Source organism: Meleagris gallopavo, chromosome 1 (genome assembly GCF_000146605.3).
Source record: "Meleagris gallopavo isolate NT-WF06-2002-E0010 breed Aviagen turkey brand Nicholas breeding stock chromosome 1, Turkey_5.1, whole genome shotgun sequence".
Classification (NCBI taxonomy): Eukaryota; Metazoa; Chordata; class Aves; order Galliformes; family Phasianidae; genus Meleagris; species Meleagris gallopavo.
The window spans coordinates 178205376-178222566 of NC_015011.2; the positions used below are offsets into that span (position 1 = coordinate 178205376).

The following is a 17191-nucleotide window of genomic DNA, read 5'->3' on the forward strand; positions in this document are numbered from 1 at the left end:
GGAGAGGCGTGGTGGGGTCTTATGTGAGCATAACTCCGCGCCGCCTCTCTGAGCGCCTCCGTGGTTGAGTGTTTACCACGTAACGTCTGTAAGTAAATCATCGGATCGCAGAGTGATTTGGGCTGTAAGGGGTCTTACAACACAGCCAGCCTCAACCCCCTGCTCTGGGCAGGGCTGCCCTGCGTCTTGTCAGGCTGCTCAGGGCCCATCCAGCCCGGCCTCCAGCATATTCAGGAATGGGGCACTCGCAGCTCTCTGTGCAGCTGTGCCCCACCGCCCTCTGAGGAAAGAATTTCCTCCTACTATCTGACCTAAATCCTAAAGCCATTCCCCCCCGTTCTGTCACTACCTGACCGTGTAGAAAAAGTCAGTCTCCCTCCTGTCGGTAAGCTCCTTTTTAGTACTGAATCACATTCTTGTTTTTAACCTTGTCATGGATCAGTACAGGGAAACGCACGTTCAGGGCTTTTTCTCTCTCTGCACTACAGCTGAAGGCTCTAGTTAAATTATTGCCGTGCTCTGGCTTGTCGTGCTGCAGGGCTCCTCTTTTACCCTATTTACTGGCGTTAACCTGGATATCCAGTGAAAGAACAAAGGTCAGTTCTTGACTACTGCGTTTATGAGTGAACAGCACCAACATCTGCTAGTGGAGATTACATTACATTACATTGTACCTGCATGCTAAATTCTAATTCCCCACTTTCTTTTAATTTCAAAACACTTTCATGTGAATGTGCATATCAAAGACTATGAAGAGGAATCTCCAATGAGAGTTTTGCACGACCTACACTGCGAAATCAGGGCTCTGAAGGTAATGCCTTAACTTCTTGAAAAACTGGGGCAGAGACCGTGTCCATAAACTAATGGTTGTGCTTTGATCCTTAAGCCACAACACAGCCTTGTTATTCAGGCAGTTCTGACCTTTCTATTTACTTACCTTTAAGTCCTCATTGTGGCTACAAGGCAGCACCCAAAACTGTGGGATGCCTGTGCTGATGAGCTTGCCATCAGTTGTCATTCAGGCCAGCAGGGATGCAGGTCATGGGGAAGTTGTGGTTACACCGGGGCATAGGGGTGGGGAAGCTGGATTCAGGAGAAGTATGCCCAGCTTTGTTCGGTGAGAAGCACTTAGCATAAAGAACGTCCTTGCAGGGGATCCTGCACTTCTGTTAAACTTGTGAAAAACATTCTTTGTTTCTTTAACAAAAGTAGACAAAATAGTCTATAGAAATGGGCACCTGTGCAAGTAAGTGAGGAGTAAACCAAGCTGTAAACTGGAATTTCACCAGCTGCTCCGACATACATTCTTTGTATTTAAAAGTCCAAACTAATTGCTATGTAAATGCCCTCTTTTTTAAATTGAGTAAAAGTACATGGTTTTGTCAGGGAGGTCAGCAGGAAGCAGTTACCAGGCTGTGAACTGTCCTCATAATATTTGTAAGTTTGTGTGCACTTCTGCTCTATGTATTCCCAGTGTTTTGTAACCAAGTTTTCAGGCATAGACAAGATCTACATTTGCTGCTTGTCCTCATATGAAGTTCACTAGTTATTTCCCAAACACTAAATGTAGAAACAGACACCTGGTGGTGATTTGAAAACCCATTGCTTCGTTTCTCCTTCCCCTCCTTCACCCAAAGGAAGATGCTAATGCTGCTCTTGGCAAGAGTTCCTCTGAAAGGCAAGAAATTAATGACTTTATGAAGGCAAGTGAGATATTGATGCAAAGAAATGCAGTGGATCTTGGAAAAATAAGAGAGCTATTCCAGCAGTACGGCTACAAACCACACGTCGAAGTCCCTACAGGTAATATTTGTTGGCAGTGGAGCCCTCAAAGGCATGTAATTTTTCTAAATTGTTTCCCTTCCGCTATGTGTATGTTTCTGTTAATTAAGAGATCTGTGTTTTTTGCTTTATAGTAATCTGGGGCTGAAAGGTTCTGTTGTGATTGCTGCTCTAAGAATAAAACATGCAAAAGCTTTGAGCTGCATTTCCTGACGTGCTCCTGGTTGGTGTGTGTTTCTCTTCACTAATAGCTGTATGAAGAGGAGGGGTTGGCCATCGCGTTCTGATAACCCAGACAGTTGGGCTGCTTCAGCTTCTCCTGCATGATGAGCTACTGCAGATACAGATGCATCTGAATTAGTTTATATTCACGTGTTGTTATCCCATAAGTTTAAATCATCTGCTGCTTATATCATGCAGCAGTTCACAAATATTTGGGGGTGTTTCACAAATCACAAAATCACTAAGGTTGAAAAGACCTCCAAGATTACCCAATCTAACCACCCCTCCCACCACTATTTCCATTCCCGTAATACAGAATCAGACAAATTACACCTTGGCTTATTTCTGCAGTGAACTCGTGTTATCTTTTATGACTTTGTAGTCGCCACTTCTTTCTGTACAGTTTTTTCTTCCACGCTTTTAACAGACATTTCCTCTTGCAGTGAAATGGAGACAGATAAGTGTATTGAAGATTAAAACTTTCTGCCTAGGCTATGCAGGGAGGTTGAATTCTATTAAAAATGTATTAAGTGTAAGAAGCTTTCATCTTCATTTACCTCTGGAAGTATTTACCAATAGCCTGCAATTCAGTAAGTGTTGGGCCTGCGTTCTAAATACAGCTTAGCCTGATAAGAGCTTTTGATAGTTGTAGATTCAGGTTCAGTGCTTTAAAATGAAAGGAGTAATATTACTCTAATATTTAGAGTAATAAACATTAAAAAAAAAAAAAAAAAGACTGCCTGGAGGGGGGAGGAGAACATTCCCAGTTTATTTTAAAAATTCTTAAAAGATAAACTTCTGACAAAATGAACTCTCTTCTCTTTTGTCAGAGGAGCAGGAGGAGGAGGCGAATGGTGATTCAAAGGCATCTGACCAGAGTAAATCTGATCAGGAAGAAGCAGATGATGTACCTCCTCTTCCTGCCTGTGCTGAGAACCTTCCTGTGCCCAGGGACCCGCTGTGGAACCCCCAGCTTTCTGATTTTGGCCTATCACAGTATGCTTTCTCCAGGCCTTGGAGTGCATTACAAGGACAACAACGTGCAGCAAGTGCCAGTCAAGAAAATGCAAAGCACAAAACCCCCCCAAAAACGCAGACCCCCTGTGTTCTGCCCAAAACACCCAAATGCATGCTAAAGATGGATGACTTTGAGTGCGTAACACCAAAACTGGAACACTTTGGCATTAGTGAACACACCATGTGTATGAATGAAGACTACACCATGGCACTTATTCATAAAACTGCTCAGTCAAACAAGTAAGTAAATACTTGAAGCTCTGATCATTTCTCTATTGAATTTTCCATTGTTTCTTCTTGATGTACCCTTCCCTTGTTGCTATTGCCTATCTCTTTTCTTTTCTGCTAACAGGTGATTTGTTATCTACTTGTTTGTTAGTCTTCTGTCTACCTTGAACTCTCTGCTCCTCTTTTCCTCTACCCTTTGCAATGCAAACTACTTATAGGAGACCTGTCTCAGGTATTTCCTTCCCTGCCTGCATAAGAATGTCTCCGTTACAAGGAGAAAAGGCACAGTATCTCCTGTGATGTTTTGCTTTATTTAACCTAGGGCTTGCATTTGAGGACATGCAGTAGACTCTGTGTTACCAATATGAAGTTTTGAAAAGCATTAGAAGGTGGTATTGAAAGAAACTTGTGAAGCATTTGGTTAAATGCCTCACAGTGGGAGCACATTGTGTTATTTCTTCTGTTATCCAGCTTCAAGCAGGCGCTTCTTTTTGCTCCAGCCTGCAACTAAAAACACATTTCTAGGCTTCTACTCCTGGAAAAGGGTGGTTAAAAGATGTTTGTATGATTTGCATTAGCCAGGCATCCAATTTTAAAAAATGACGGTATTTAAGAGAAATATTCTGTTCAGCAGTTAAGGATTTGGTTTGTAGAGAGTTTTCACTAATTCTGTTTTTTAAATCCCTGATATTTGCTATACAGGTGTTCATGTGAAGTTCTTCAGAGCTGTACCTGCTTCAGTGACTTTGTTTCCTTTATTTCAATGTACCACAATGGTTACATTTCAGTGGTTTTTTTTTTCTTTTTTAGGTTACTGGGGGGAAAAGTAAAATTGAAAACATTCATTTTCTCTTAAAAGTTTTGGGATCTCTCCTGCCAAATAGGCATGGTAGCATTTACACAGCTGTAGCATATAGTATTGGGATTGTAATAATTGGAAAGCTGTTACTGAATCCTAAATGATGCAAACTTAAAGTTGGTTCCTCAGATAACTTTTTGGTAAAAGCTCAGCTTATTGCATAAGTTAAGCTCTTTTGTTGTCTTTAACTTACATTTCATTGGATTGGTTTTTGATTGTATTTTTCTTGGGTTTTTTTAGTGAGAACCGTCTTAAATGTGATTTCAGTTTTAATTCTGGCTACAATTTCTAAATGAATACATCCACAAATTTTATTTATAGTTTTATATAACATTTTATAAAAATTAATCTTGCTTTCTGTGTGTGTACACACACAGGTTTGTGTGTGTGTGTGTGTGTGTGTGTGTGTGTGTGTACACTCATAGATACACTCATAGTGTTCTCAGTTCTCTTCTGTTCACATTTTCAGTTCTGAAGCAAGTAGAAAGAACAATGTATTTTGTGTGCATGCACTGAAGAGCTGAAAACAAAAGTAATAGGGAGAGAGAAAAGGAAAAAAAAAACAATAAACAGAAGTGTTTATAACGAAGAAGAGAAAGTATAATCATAATCCAAACAAGTAAGGTTCAAGTATCAATATTATTACCCAGGAAAAACTGATTTGAAAAAGTACTTTTTTTTTTCCCTTATTTTTCCTTAATTTTTGTGGGGGCTTTGTTTGTTTTTTTTGCTTTTTTTGCTTTTTACTTTTTTTGCTTTTTTTTTTATAAAGAAAGAAGACTCGCAACAGGAGGTTTGATCTCATGGAAATACACTGCCTCACATGGATTTCTTGAGGCTTAGGCTTTTTACTGAGGAGTTGTAGATCATAGAACCATAGAATGGTTGGGTTGGAAGAGGCCTTTAAGATCATCTAGTTCCAACCCCCCAATCTAGGCAGGGACACCTCCCTCTAAACCAGGTTGGTCACAGCCCCATCCAGGCTGGCCTCAGAATGCCTCCAGGGAGGGGGCATCCACAGCATCTCTGGGCAATGTGTTCCTTATTCTAAATGCCTTGGCTGGACTGAACCTTTGCAAGGTAGAATCAGAGATAGTAAATCATTTTAGATCATGAACAAATGCTAGACAAGTGGTGGAGTTGACAGTGTTCCTTCAGTAGTGATTTCTTCATGTTACTTGAGAACTGATTGAGGTTTTTGGTTTTTCAGCGTAGTTAAAAAAGGTGATGGTGAAGTGAACGTAGCAAAAATGCCACCCAGGGAAATGGCAGTTACTCCTCAGCCAAAAACAAAAGCAACAGATGAGAACGGTAAGTTAAAAATATGTCAAGTAAATGTAGGTTTGCTATTTTTTAACATAACGTTTGTTAACAGATGGTAATATTTTAATCTGTTTCTTGTTAAATATACTTAATTTGTGTCCAGTCATTATTTGCATACTGGTGTTCAGAAAACTCAAATCAGTGGCTTCTATGGGGAATCCGCGTGCTTCAGTAGAAATCATTGCTTATTCTTCTACTCACATCCATCTAGAATTGTGCAGAGGCTTCCATCGTATCAGAATTGCAATTTATCCATGCTACTAATAACAGTACAATTATAAGAAGCAAACTTTTTTCCAAGAATTATCTATTACTATTTAAAGCCAGTTAGATGAATGGGAAAGAAACTGCTTTGGAACAGATTAACCAAACAGTAACTTACATCTTTCAAGAGTAGCACTGAAATTTCTCTGGGAGATCTAATATATTCTTTGGTAAACATCTGAAAGTCTTGCAGCAAAAAAACAGACCACTGAGTATATGGAAATTGGAAGCAGTATTGGTTTAAGTTGGGCTCTTTCAGTTGTATTTGGTAACAAGACAAGATTATTTTGATTAGTTTTGTTTTCTTTATTTACTTTATTTTTTGTTTTCTTTATTTACTGCTGTTAGAGCTCTTTTTCATACTGAAAGTTTTGTCAACTAAAATGATACAGTTGAACTAAAACAATCCAGTTGAAATATGTAAATAAATCTGTAACAAGCTAATTGATTTGGAATTCTAAACTGGAGCACTGCAATTAAAAATATGTATGCACATTTATTGATGGATTTATTGATTTTTCCCTAATTCCAGCAGCTGACTGTATGGCTTCTCCCATGATACCTGTGTTCTGCACACCTGGTGTGAAAATCCCTTCCCGAGCAGACAGTACAGCGCTAGCCAACTCACCAGAAAAAGACAAACTGCCTCTTCCCAGCCATGCAGCAACGCCGCCACCTCCGGATTTTGAAGCCAGATGGATGAAAAGAGAACTTATGGTACTACACAGCAGTTACATGTACTTTCATGCACTAGTGTTGTAAGCAGTTCTTCAAATGTCAGTTTGCTCTCCTTTTCCTATACCCATTCTTCTTGTCCTTTTAAACAATGCTTTTTAATTGGTAATTTTGTAAGAACGCGTTGTTAAATACTTCACCTAAGAAAAATAAATGAACTGAAGGCATATAATAGCTTCTCTGTAACAGGAGATGCAAGAGGAGAAGATCATGTTGGTGACGGAAAACAATGCAACAGAGAAACAAAACATAGAAGACAGCATTCCTTCTGCTGTGAGCTCTGATGAGTATCTCAAACATTTGGGGAACCCATCTCCTCCCAAAATAAAACAGTACGACCATTTACTCAGCACTCCTCCACCTCCAGAAATAACAAGGATACCAGATGATGTACTACAGGTTAGCTCTTTTTGTTATCTGAATAGTTTTCATATCATAACAGTAATAGTAAAAAGTGTTTATTTATCAAGTGTTGTTCCTCAAAAAGAAAAGAGTTCTCTGCTGCTTACTTAAAATGCATAGATTGTAATCCTGTTTGGAGTTCTAAAGTTATTTCTGTTCCTTTTTTAATGTTGTAGATTCTGTCAAAGTATAACCATAAAGTAGACTCTTCTATATCTAAGAAAATGGAGACTAAGGCAGGAGATGCTGCAAGATTTGGAAGTGATTTCAGTGATTACTGCAACAAAGAGAACAGGTATGATCAGATGTCCCAAATTTGGTTATGTAATTGAATTTTAATCATAATCATAGAATGGCCTGGGTTGAAAAGGACCACAATGATCATCCAGTTTCAACCCCCCTGCTATGTGCAGGGACACCAACCACCAGACCAGGCTGCCCAGAGCCACATCCAGCCTGGCCTTGAATGCCTCCAGGGATGGGGCATCCACAACCTCCTTGGGCAACCTGTTCCAGTGTGTCACCACCCTCTGTGTGAAAAACTTCCTCCTAATATCTAACCTAAACCTCCCTGTCTCAGTTTAAAACCACTCCCCCTAGTCCTATCACTATCCACCCTCATAAACAGCCGTTCCCCCTCTTGTTTCTATGCTCCCTTCAAATAGTGAAAGGCCACAATGATGTCCCCCTGGAGCCTTCTCTTCTCCAAAGAGGAATTAATTTTGAGGAGTTAGGAAGACTTCAGTGCATTTAGAAAATTCATACAGCTATTTGTTCTCCAGCTCCTGTTGACACGACTAAATATCTAATCTTTGGCATAGTATCTGGCTGGTTCTATTGCAAAGAACAAATATATTTTTTATTATGAATCCTGGGAAGCTTTTAAGAAAAATGAAGGGGGGAGGAGGAAGGAAATAAATTGAAGAAAAAACAGTGAAATTATCTGTAGGTATATTTTGCTTTGTGGCAATCAACTGAATGTTTTAAGCTTGTGTCAGTAAATTTAGGCAATAAAGAACTGCAGACAACTACGTGAAGTGACAGAAGTAATCACGCTGTCACTTGGGCACGTTGTGGCTTATCCTGGCAGGCAGCCAAGCACCACACAGCTGTTCTCTCCCGGGTTAACCCCAGCGGGGTGAGGGAGAGAGTTGGAAGGGGGGGGAATCCACGTGAGAACCCGTGGGTTGAGATGAAGGCAGTTTAATAATAGAGGAGGGGAGAAAGGAGAAGGACTGATGCCCATCACAATTGCTCACCACCAGCCAGCTCCCCCAGTGTCACTGCTGGGCATGAGCCACGTGCTGCAGGACGTCCTTCTGGCTGCTTTGGGCCAGCTGTCCTGGTTCTGGCCTCTCCCAGCTCCACGTGCACATCCAGCTCCTCACTGACCAGGCAGCACAAGGAGTGAAATGACCTTGACTTCGTGTGAGCGCTGCTCAGCAACAACTACTTACATAGACTTTTTTGTCATTGATCTAGTGTAGACATTCCTCATTCAATATAATGTGCTATACTTACTGATTTTCTGTTACACTTGGGGTCACTAAAGATTATCTTGATAAGATAATCTTTAGTCTATGGAATAATAGCCTCAACAAATCCAGCAAGAGATGAAGAGAAGTAGGTATCTTAACGTACATGGATTTAGAATCTGTTTGATTAATCAGATAAAATAAAGCTCTTATTTTAGCTGTCTTTTTGTTGCTGTCGTTGGGCAAGCTTTCAGTGTTTGTTTCTTCTGCTAATTCAGAATATGACTGAGGTAACGAGTTCATGAACACTTCTGGATGTATTTGCAGAGGATATCCTGATTTTTTCAAGTCGGACATTTGAAATCAAGCTGAAGACTATTTCACATTCATGGATCTTATCACTGAACCGTAGAGAGTTCAAAAAGCAAAAAGAAATACTGGGAGGAAGGACCCACAAAAGGAAAATCTCTTTTTTTTTTTTTTTTTTCTTTCTGGAGAAAACTTGATGTGTATTAACTTGCTTGAACTAACAATTTTGTGGTTTAATTTTTTAATTAAAATTAGTAGCAAAATAGATTGGGTTTTGGTTGTTGTTGTTCTAATATTGCTTCACAGGGGACTACAGTCATGTATTATATGATGTAATACTTCAGTTGTTTCACTTGATTCTTGTGTTTGTTGTATGTGTTCAGGTGCAGTGGTCTGTAGAGAAGTGTAATTAAACTGCAACAGAAGGAAAGTCTGTTATGCTGCCCAGAAAGCAGCCATCTCTAGGCAGTCTGCTGACACTGCCTGTTTCAGGGCGGAGTTTGAAGTGCAGTACTTGGACATATTTTCAACAGAGCTCCTTTTTATGTCACGAGTAAGTCCTGCCTTACTATTTTGAAGTACCACCAGGACATCTATCACTTCTGCAGTACTAAGACATATCAAACAGGTATTCCTATATCATGCTGTCATCTGGCTGATAGACAGCCTTCTCCTTCAATTGCAGTTTTCCTGCTTAGGCATCACATTAAGTACTAGGCACCCATTTTCCTTTTAGCACCCTAATACCTATAGCCCTAGAATGTTACTATTTTGAATGTGAAGTAATTGCACAGTATATTTTCAAATGTTACCAGTGAGATATTTGCTGTTTCTTTCATTGCTTGGAAGATTTGCCTGGGGGATTGCTGTATTGTCCCCTGTGCTGCTGCCACATGCATTCTGTAAGAGGTGATGTTACTTCCAGTCATGCAACCACGTCCCTGCAGTAGCTCACCAAGCTAAACTCCTCAGAGCTGCTGGGTAATTTACTGGTATCTGGTAGTCACAGCAGCTGGAATTTTTTTCCACCGGAGATTTTTCTCTTGTCCAAAAGAAATCCCAACCATGTATCCCTCTTTAGAGCTGTTATCTGTGTCAGCTATTGCTGTGAGCACTGCTCTTACCAGCTGTACACAGTCCTCCTGTTGACAGCTAAAATACTGTTATTTTAGTGTGTGCTTTTCTGAATTTTCTGAACACAGTTTCACATTCTTTGAAATTCTCAGGCATAAAAACATCTGGAGATGCCAGAAAGTATTTTTCTGGCTGCTTAGAGGGACTTGGCATGACTGAAACATAGCAAATGTAGGAGCCTTTGTCATGCTGTCACAGTCACTTTCTGAAACGAGTGTACATCACATGACCAGGAGCAGCTGACTTTTTTTACCAATTCTGGCCTGAGCACAGCATCACTTTTTTTTTTCCTGTCCTAATTTCTGTTTAAAAAAACATAATTAATTTACATTACTTTTGAAAGCTGATCGACATGTTGAATAAAGCTTTTGTCTGGGATGCTTTGAGGCTGCTTGGAAAATTAGTCATCTGCTGCTATAAAAACACCTGCTCGTCTTTCCCAACTCTTTCAGAGTGATGGCCAGATCTCCTTCCAGCATCTTACAAACTATACCACTTGATGGGCTGGATGCTACTCACGAAATGTCATAGGCCTAACAAGGTACAAAATAGTCTGTTCTAGGACAGCAGTCCTCCTCTGTGAGCAGCCTCTGCTCAGCCTCCTCTTCTCTGGGCTGAACAAACCCAGGGACCTGAGCCACATACCTTGCCCTCTAGACCTTTCCATCTTTGTTGTCTGAATTCAATCTCGTATGATGTGATAGTGGTATGAGATTATGTATTTGGATCTAGTAATTGAGTTTTACAAGCTTGTTTGGGGGTTTTTGTTTACAGAACTGTTCAAGTAATAACACTGTTTGTGCTTACTGCCCTTGTGTGAGGAATATTACTGTGAGGTGGATGCAGTCAGAGCAGGAGAACAAAAGCAAGCTGTGATTTGTCTTGCCTAGGTTTCAATAAGACCTAAGCAGTAGTGTATTGGAGAAGGGGGAAGCAGAACTGGAAACAAGCAGCATACAAAACTGATCCCTGTTCAGAACCAGTTGGGAAAGGCAGTGGTAAAATCTCTCATGCAGGTGCCTGTGCAGCCCTGTGATTAACCAAGCGCTCGGGTACTGCAGCAAGCATGGATGTAGCCTTGGAGCTGCAGGAGCTCAGGGCTCTCCCTAAGCCTGTGCTACTGCTGGAGAAGCCCTGCTAAGTGAGCCTTAGTTTTGGAGGAGGCATTCTTCATCTGGTAACAGGCAAATTTGACTCGGAGTCTGAGCTGTGCCTAATCCACAACGTAGGGCTGTTCCCACTTTATAGCTGCTGTTTCACCACTTCTCTGCACAGAAAGTACAGATTGTGCAGTTCTATGGTGGTTGCCACCTGCTGAGACACTGAAAGACTGATAGATTTTGTTTCCTTTTCTAGTTTCCCTCCCCATGGAAATCAGTAATCTCAAATTCAACTCTTGGCTGCGTGATTGCTACATCAGATGCACGGGGAGGGTGAGCATGGGATCACATCATCTAGCAGTAGCCTGCAGTCAGAACAGATGGAGCACAGCACGAAGCTACACTCCGGTAGTTAGGGACATCTGGGCAGTAACGAGAAAAGCATGGCCTTTGGTTTTCCCTCATTTGCTACGGTTCTTAATCCTTTTGCATTTGTTTTAGTATATAAAATGTGTCAGCTAACGGAGCATTCTCTCTATAATCCCATTGTTGTCAGAGGAGTGCCTCAAATTGTTCTGCCTAGGCAGCCCCGTGAAGTGGCAAATGCTTTGTTTTCTTGGAAATAATTTGCCTGAGGTTAAATACAAATAGAATGAAACAAATGAAAGTTCCCAGGTGGCTGTCAAATGGGCAAATGAGGAACATCACTCCAGTGCTTTCTGCTGAGCTTTTATTGATGGTTTTTATAAATCACTGGAGTGATAACTGGAGCCCAGGCTTCCTTGGTTATTTAAAGCATCATAGATGCTTTACAGTTTTAAGCAGTGCACTGTGCTTTGTTTTTTCTTTTTACAGAAAGTCGGTTGTCATTATCCCAATGTTCCAGTTCTTGTGGTTGCATGTGTCCCAACATCTGCAGCTGGTGTTAGACCTGTTGGTCTTTTGGGAGTATCCCTCACAGCCCTCTGCCTTGTTTCCCCATGGCACAGTAATATAGAGGTTGTGGCATGTAGAAGGAGCAGGGACAACATCCAGTGGCTGCACTATGAAATCATGAGTGTTATTCCACAGAAATGCAACCTCTTGCTAAAAATGTCAATCAGTGCTGTCTGTATTAACTGTCAGTGTGACCCACTGTGCTATTGTTTTGCCACTCCTACAAGGGGGCAGCTGATGAAGTCCATCCATTGCATTGGCTTCGTCTAATGCAAATTGGAGGGGTTAAAAAAATGGCACAACTGTGCATACATGAGAATACAGCTTCTGGAAGATGTTGTGCTATGTGGGCATTTCTGCTGGGAGGCCAGGCAAAAGCTAGTTGTATTGCAGAATGCCTGACAGGAAGGTGTTCATGCTTTTTGGCACACTTTGTGTCTAGAGCCCAGCAGTTATGCTCTGTAATGATTGCTTATGCAGTTACTGGAAACCAAGGTAGGCTCTGCTGCACGGGCCCACCTTTCGTCTCCCCAAGCTGCAGGCTCTCCCACACCCTGGTGTGTCACTGCACTTTGCTGCTGGGGCTGCCTGGGATCATACTCGTGCCTGCCCTGTGCAGGGCAGGAGTGCCCTTGGAAGTGTTTTGCAAGGTGACGTTATTCAGACACTTTGCATTGACCCAAACCACTGCTCACCTGCAAAAGGCACTGCCTGGGATGAGGCCAGAGAAAGGAAAGGGCAGCATGGGAGGGGAACACTGATGTCTCCTGTCAGCAGTCTGAGTGCCTTGTGAAATCCTGCCCTTGCTCACAGTACTGAGCTGGCTGTCTGCACAGCTGCACTGGTGAGCTCTCCTGTGGTCACTGCTCTGAGCATTTCTAGGGCAGCAGAGGCAGTTCCACCCATAGTCCTCCTGAAACCACTTGCTGAGAGTGCTTATTTTTTCCATCTGCATCGTGACCATTCCTTCTTTTGACTAGAGCTGTAAAGCAAAACTTAAGTTTGCTGATGGAGCAAGGGACAGCTCTGATGCAACTGAGTTTATTGACAAAGTGTGTGGCTTGTCCTCACCTCTTAAACAGGGAGAGGATTAACCCAGACATCATCACCTTCAGCAGAGATGCAGCCAACTTTCCCCAAAAGCTCTACATAAAAACTTTGCTAAGCATTGAAACATTATCAGAGGCACACGCTGCCCTGGTGTGGGAGCAGGACCTGCCACAGGGGTGATGAAATGAGAGGGAGACTGTGGAAACAACCATTAGTCGAGGCCTAAGTGTGGCAGAGAGGGATTTGTCCCTTAGGCAAAACGAGGTTGGAGCAGCAGGAGGGATGTGCTGAAGGACACATGAAGCCTCAGCTGCAGGAGCAGAGTGGTTGAGTTACTGAGTGTAGAAAGGAGAAAATAAGGGCCCGGTTTCCTGGGTCTTGTAGCTGGAGCCATTCCATCCTGCTGCATCCCCACGCAGGGTGGAGTTCCTGGAGTTACACTGCGGAAAAAATAATGAGAGCTTTGGAGGAGCAGTGCTGGTGGCAGTGCGGCTGTGGGATGGAGAGCTGCGTCTCTTAGTGCTGCGTCAGTGCTTGGGGCATCGAGGGGCAGTGAACGCCCCGCCTCACTCACTGCCTTGATGAGGGACAAACACTCATTAGGTCTCCAAATACAAACCAGCCCTGCTAATTGACAGAGCTGTGTGTAGCGTTGGCTTCTTTAGTGTATGGGACTTCTCACTGCTGCTGAGTTTTGAGACTGTGTTTTAGGTTCTCCAGAGCGCTGTGTTGTACATCACTTGTCTCTTTGGGTGACTGATTTCCTTCCTCAGCACTTGAGATAGTCTTGCAGGAGCTCATTGCTGATGGGATGCTCGTTACACAGGAGCTCGTTACCAGCGCAGTCAGCTTTCACTTATACCTCTTTCAACACACGGACAGTTGTATCCTGCTGTCTAACTTAAAACTGACTGCTGTTGGACTCGACCACAAAGTTGATTCTTGACTTAGGGAACGTGCACTGCTCGGACTCCTCGAACATCTTTTCTAATTAAAAGGGTGCAGAAAGTGGAGGAACGTGGCAACAGCCCAATGGCCTTATGTGTCAGTGCAGGAAGGAAAACCACTACGGCATGGATGCATGGAGCTGCCTTTGCTGGAAACCCCTGCATCTGCAACGCTGAAGCACGGGGTTCACCGTCGCACGATTTTCACGTGAACGAAAACTTCAGCTGAGCTCCGTGCCGCGTCTCCGGCCGAACATCACTCTGACGAGAGATTTGCCCTCCCACGCTCCGCCGCTTCACCCACAAAGTACCGCCGCAGAGCCGAGGCGGTGCGCGGCTCCAGCTCTCCCCCTGCAGGGACAGCACGGCACAGCTTCGCCACAGGGACCGCGCAGCCTGCGCCCTCCGCACAGCGCTGACCTGCGGGGTGGTTGAGCAGCTGCTCACCGCGCAGACTCACCGACAGCTTTTGGCCGTGCCCCCACACCCAAGGGCTGCTGCAATCCAAGAAAACGGCACTCTGCGCATCACAGTTATTCAGGAAGTCATCTCATACCAGTTAGCATAGAGCCTAATATTGTATCTATTGATTAGGCAAGGGTAACTGAAGGGGGAGAGGTAACGGCATTCACCTGCCTAAAATGCATGGAGAAAAACTTACTTGGTCAGCATATATAACTTCATTAGGAACTATACTTCCAGCAGCAAATAGCCCGTCTCGACCTATGGGCTCTCTCTTATTCTGCAGCCACTCCCACCTTCAGACACAGCAGGGCACACAAAACAAACCACCCCTGTACACAAAGGTCATTTTTGCACTATTAAGTAACACGGCCTTTCTTTCATTTTTTTGTCTCTTTCTGTGTTTTATAACGTCTATGATATACACCCAGCACTTCAGTAACATCTAATATAAACAAAGCAGCTGTTTTGGTGGGGGGGGGGTTCTGTTTTTTTGTTTTGAATGGGCAGTGAATGCTCTCCAAATATTTTAACTTCTGCTTAAAAGCCAGCTTCTGAATTTGTCTGCTTAAAATAGGCTTAAAAAAGCACACACACAGTCAGATTCAAAAGGTTAATAACAGCCATCTTTATTCCACACAAGACAGAACTACAGAACACCTGTAATCATTCTGGTCACATTCTATGGAAACCTGAAACACGAGACACACCAACCTACTCTGCAAACTATGAACCAATCAAGGACAGAGCGATGGCACTGCTAAAGATTAAGTGTTCCTTCTAAACAAACTAAAAGGTTTAAAATTTGACTTATACCCTTGACGTTTAGCTTTGTCTTCAGGTGTTCTTACTTTGCAATAAAGGCAATAAAAAAAAGCCTGCTTTAGAACAGCAAGGAGGAATAAGCAGAAAATAGAATCATACAAAGCAGCAATAGCTCAGTATGGCCTCATGCGGCTGGAAGGCGGCGGTGCGCGGTTGGGAGGCGTGATGGCTATATCCAGGTAGTCTCCTATCTGGAATTTCTGGGACTGCAACGTCATGGAATCATCTGTGCCCTTCCTGCCCGACATGGTACTGCCGATCTCCTTCACCCTGTGCACGGAGATGAAAGGCAGTTAGTTACCAGAGCCCAGGCTTTGCATGTCTAACGCAAGAGCAGCATCAGTCTTTCCAACCTCGCCATGCCACGCTCCACACCGTACCTCACTACATCCACAGCGTTTTCTTCTGCACCAAGTCAAGTCACACTGAGTCTTTCTGACGGGATATAGGGGTGGGGACCTTTCAGCCATCTTAGCACGAGACAGAACCCCCTGCCCACTCACACAGAGCTGAAGCCCCACAGACTGCACAGCAGTCTCGGATCACCAGAAACGAAGCTCCACCTCACGCTGTGGGCCCACGTTTAGCTGGTGGCCAATTCAGCGCTCCAAGTGGCTAAGCAAACACGTCCATTGTTCAGGGAACACAAACTACAGCAGTTACCAATCAAAACCCAGAGTTCATAACGACAATCCTGCAGTCTGTTACCATGAAATTCAGAAATATTATTTGTGAGCACTTGACTTTAAAATCAGCATTGTATTTTACTGCAGCGCTTCCTCGAGCCTTCTGTTGGTCTGGAGAAGAAATGCCCTTTACCTGTAGCCCGGTCGCTTGAGATCTGTAAAAACAATTGCAAAATTGAAGTGTGTGCCCTTCTTCCGTGCTTCTGGGTACACCTCCTTCACCAAGCTGGTGAGCTCCTTCAGAGTTGCGTCCATCCTACGTTAAACAAACAAACAAACCCAATGGTTCACCTTCTCAAAGCAGAAATCTACAAAGCTTTCCAATGCCCATTTAAGACGGAATTGGTATTTTGCAACAGCTTAAATAAACATTTCCTTGCCTTTGCATGCTTCCTGTTAATACATGAAGAAGAGCAGCACTTCACATATTTCAGCTATACAGGGAGCCACTTATTTCACAACAACGTGGCATTCCAAACAACCAATACTGATCAACATTGCTCTTCCAGGTCTCTCAAAAAAACGACCTTTTTATAAAGCATTTTTAAATACATTTACAATGAATGTGTTTCCTTATTCAAGTTGGTGTTAATGTTAAAATGGTTTCTTAGAGGAAGCATATGAATAAAAGCAAAACAAATAATCATGAGCAGTTTTCCACCAGTACTTCCACTTCTGCCCTAACAGATGGCACTCCTCCTTCTCTCCAGCCTTCAACCAGAACAGGGCCAAAACTAACTTCAGAACTCTACAAACAAAAGGACCACAGCTCTGAGGACCACACTGCAGGCTCCCTGTGAGCTCTGTGCCACGTCTGGCTGACAATGCCTGCTCTGACTGCTCTGCGGATGGCTTAGACATCATCAACGGCCTGCAGAAGTACATTAGAACTGTGTGCTCTGTTAGGGACAACAGTGGATTTATTCAAACACACAGTGACACACGTGTCACAGCCCTAGCAGAAATCTTGGAGGAAATACAGCGTTTATAAAGCAACGCACTTCAAAAAAGCAATGCTCTTCAAAATGCATTCACAGCGCAGACGAAAGCATTTCTCCCTGCTTGCTGCAAACGCAACGTGAGCAGCACTGCAGCCCTTCCACCCGCACACACAGAAAGAAGGGCCGTTTCTCTTTCTGACCCGGACCAACGCACAAGTGCTGCAGTGTCCAACCTCCCGGGACAGCTGCTTCTGCGGGAGGACGGCGCCCCACGTTAATTACATTGACGGCAACGACGAAGGAGATGGCAGAGCGCAATCCCACCACACGCAGCCCCGGCCGAGCTCACCAGGTGTAGATCTGCAGCTCGCTGGAGGGCACGTTGCCGCGGGAGAACTCGTCCATGCGGTGGTGCCGCCCGTTGTTGGTGGTGAAGACGCGGAGCAGCAGCGGACACGTCTGCGGGCGGGAGGGGGCGGCGTGAGGCACACAGC

At 43.4% G+C, this 17191-nt stretch overlaps 2 protein-coding genes across 2 annotated transcripts in view; one reads left to right on the forward strand and one right to left on the reverse strand.

Moving 5' to 3' along the window:
* SKA3 (spindle and kinetochore associated complex subunit 3) overlaps positions 1-8881 on the forward strand; it is a 9378-nt gene extending 497 nt beyond the window's left edge. Inside the window, exons 2-10 of the mRNA XM_010729065.3 lie at positions 54-88; positions 747-811; positions 1638-1803; positions 2835-3261; positions 5319-5419; positions 6228-6412; positions 6620-6829; positions 7009-7127; positions 8635-8881. Coding sequence (XP_010727367.3) covers positions 54-88; positions 747-811; positions 1638-1803; positions 2835-3261; positions 5319-5419; positions 6228-6412; positions 6620-6829; positions 7009-7127; positions 8635-8668 — 1342 coding nt within the window. The 3' untranslated portion in view covers positions 8669-8881. The remainder of the gene's footprint in view (positions 1-53; positions 89-746; positions 812-1637; positions 1804-2834; positions 3262-5318; positions 5420-6227; positions 6413-6619; positions 6830-7008; positions 7128-8634) is intronic.
* Positions 8882-14849: 5968 nt separating this feature from the next.
* SAP18 (Sin3A associated protein 18) lies at positions 14850-17179 on the reverse strand. The gene is made up of 3 exons (XM_010729109.3): positions 17047-17179; positions 15890-16012; positions 14850-15340 (listed from the first exon to the last, which is right to left on the reverse strand). The coding sequence occupies exons 1-3, from the start codon at positions 17100-17102 to the stop codon at positions 15184-15186; spliced, it is 336 nt and encodes a 111-aa protein (XP_010727411.2). The 5' UTR covers positions 17103-17179; the 3' UTR covers positions 14850-15183.
* Between the last annotated feature and the right edge of the window lie 12 nt (positions 17180-17191).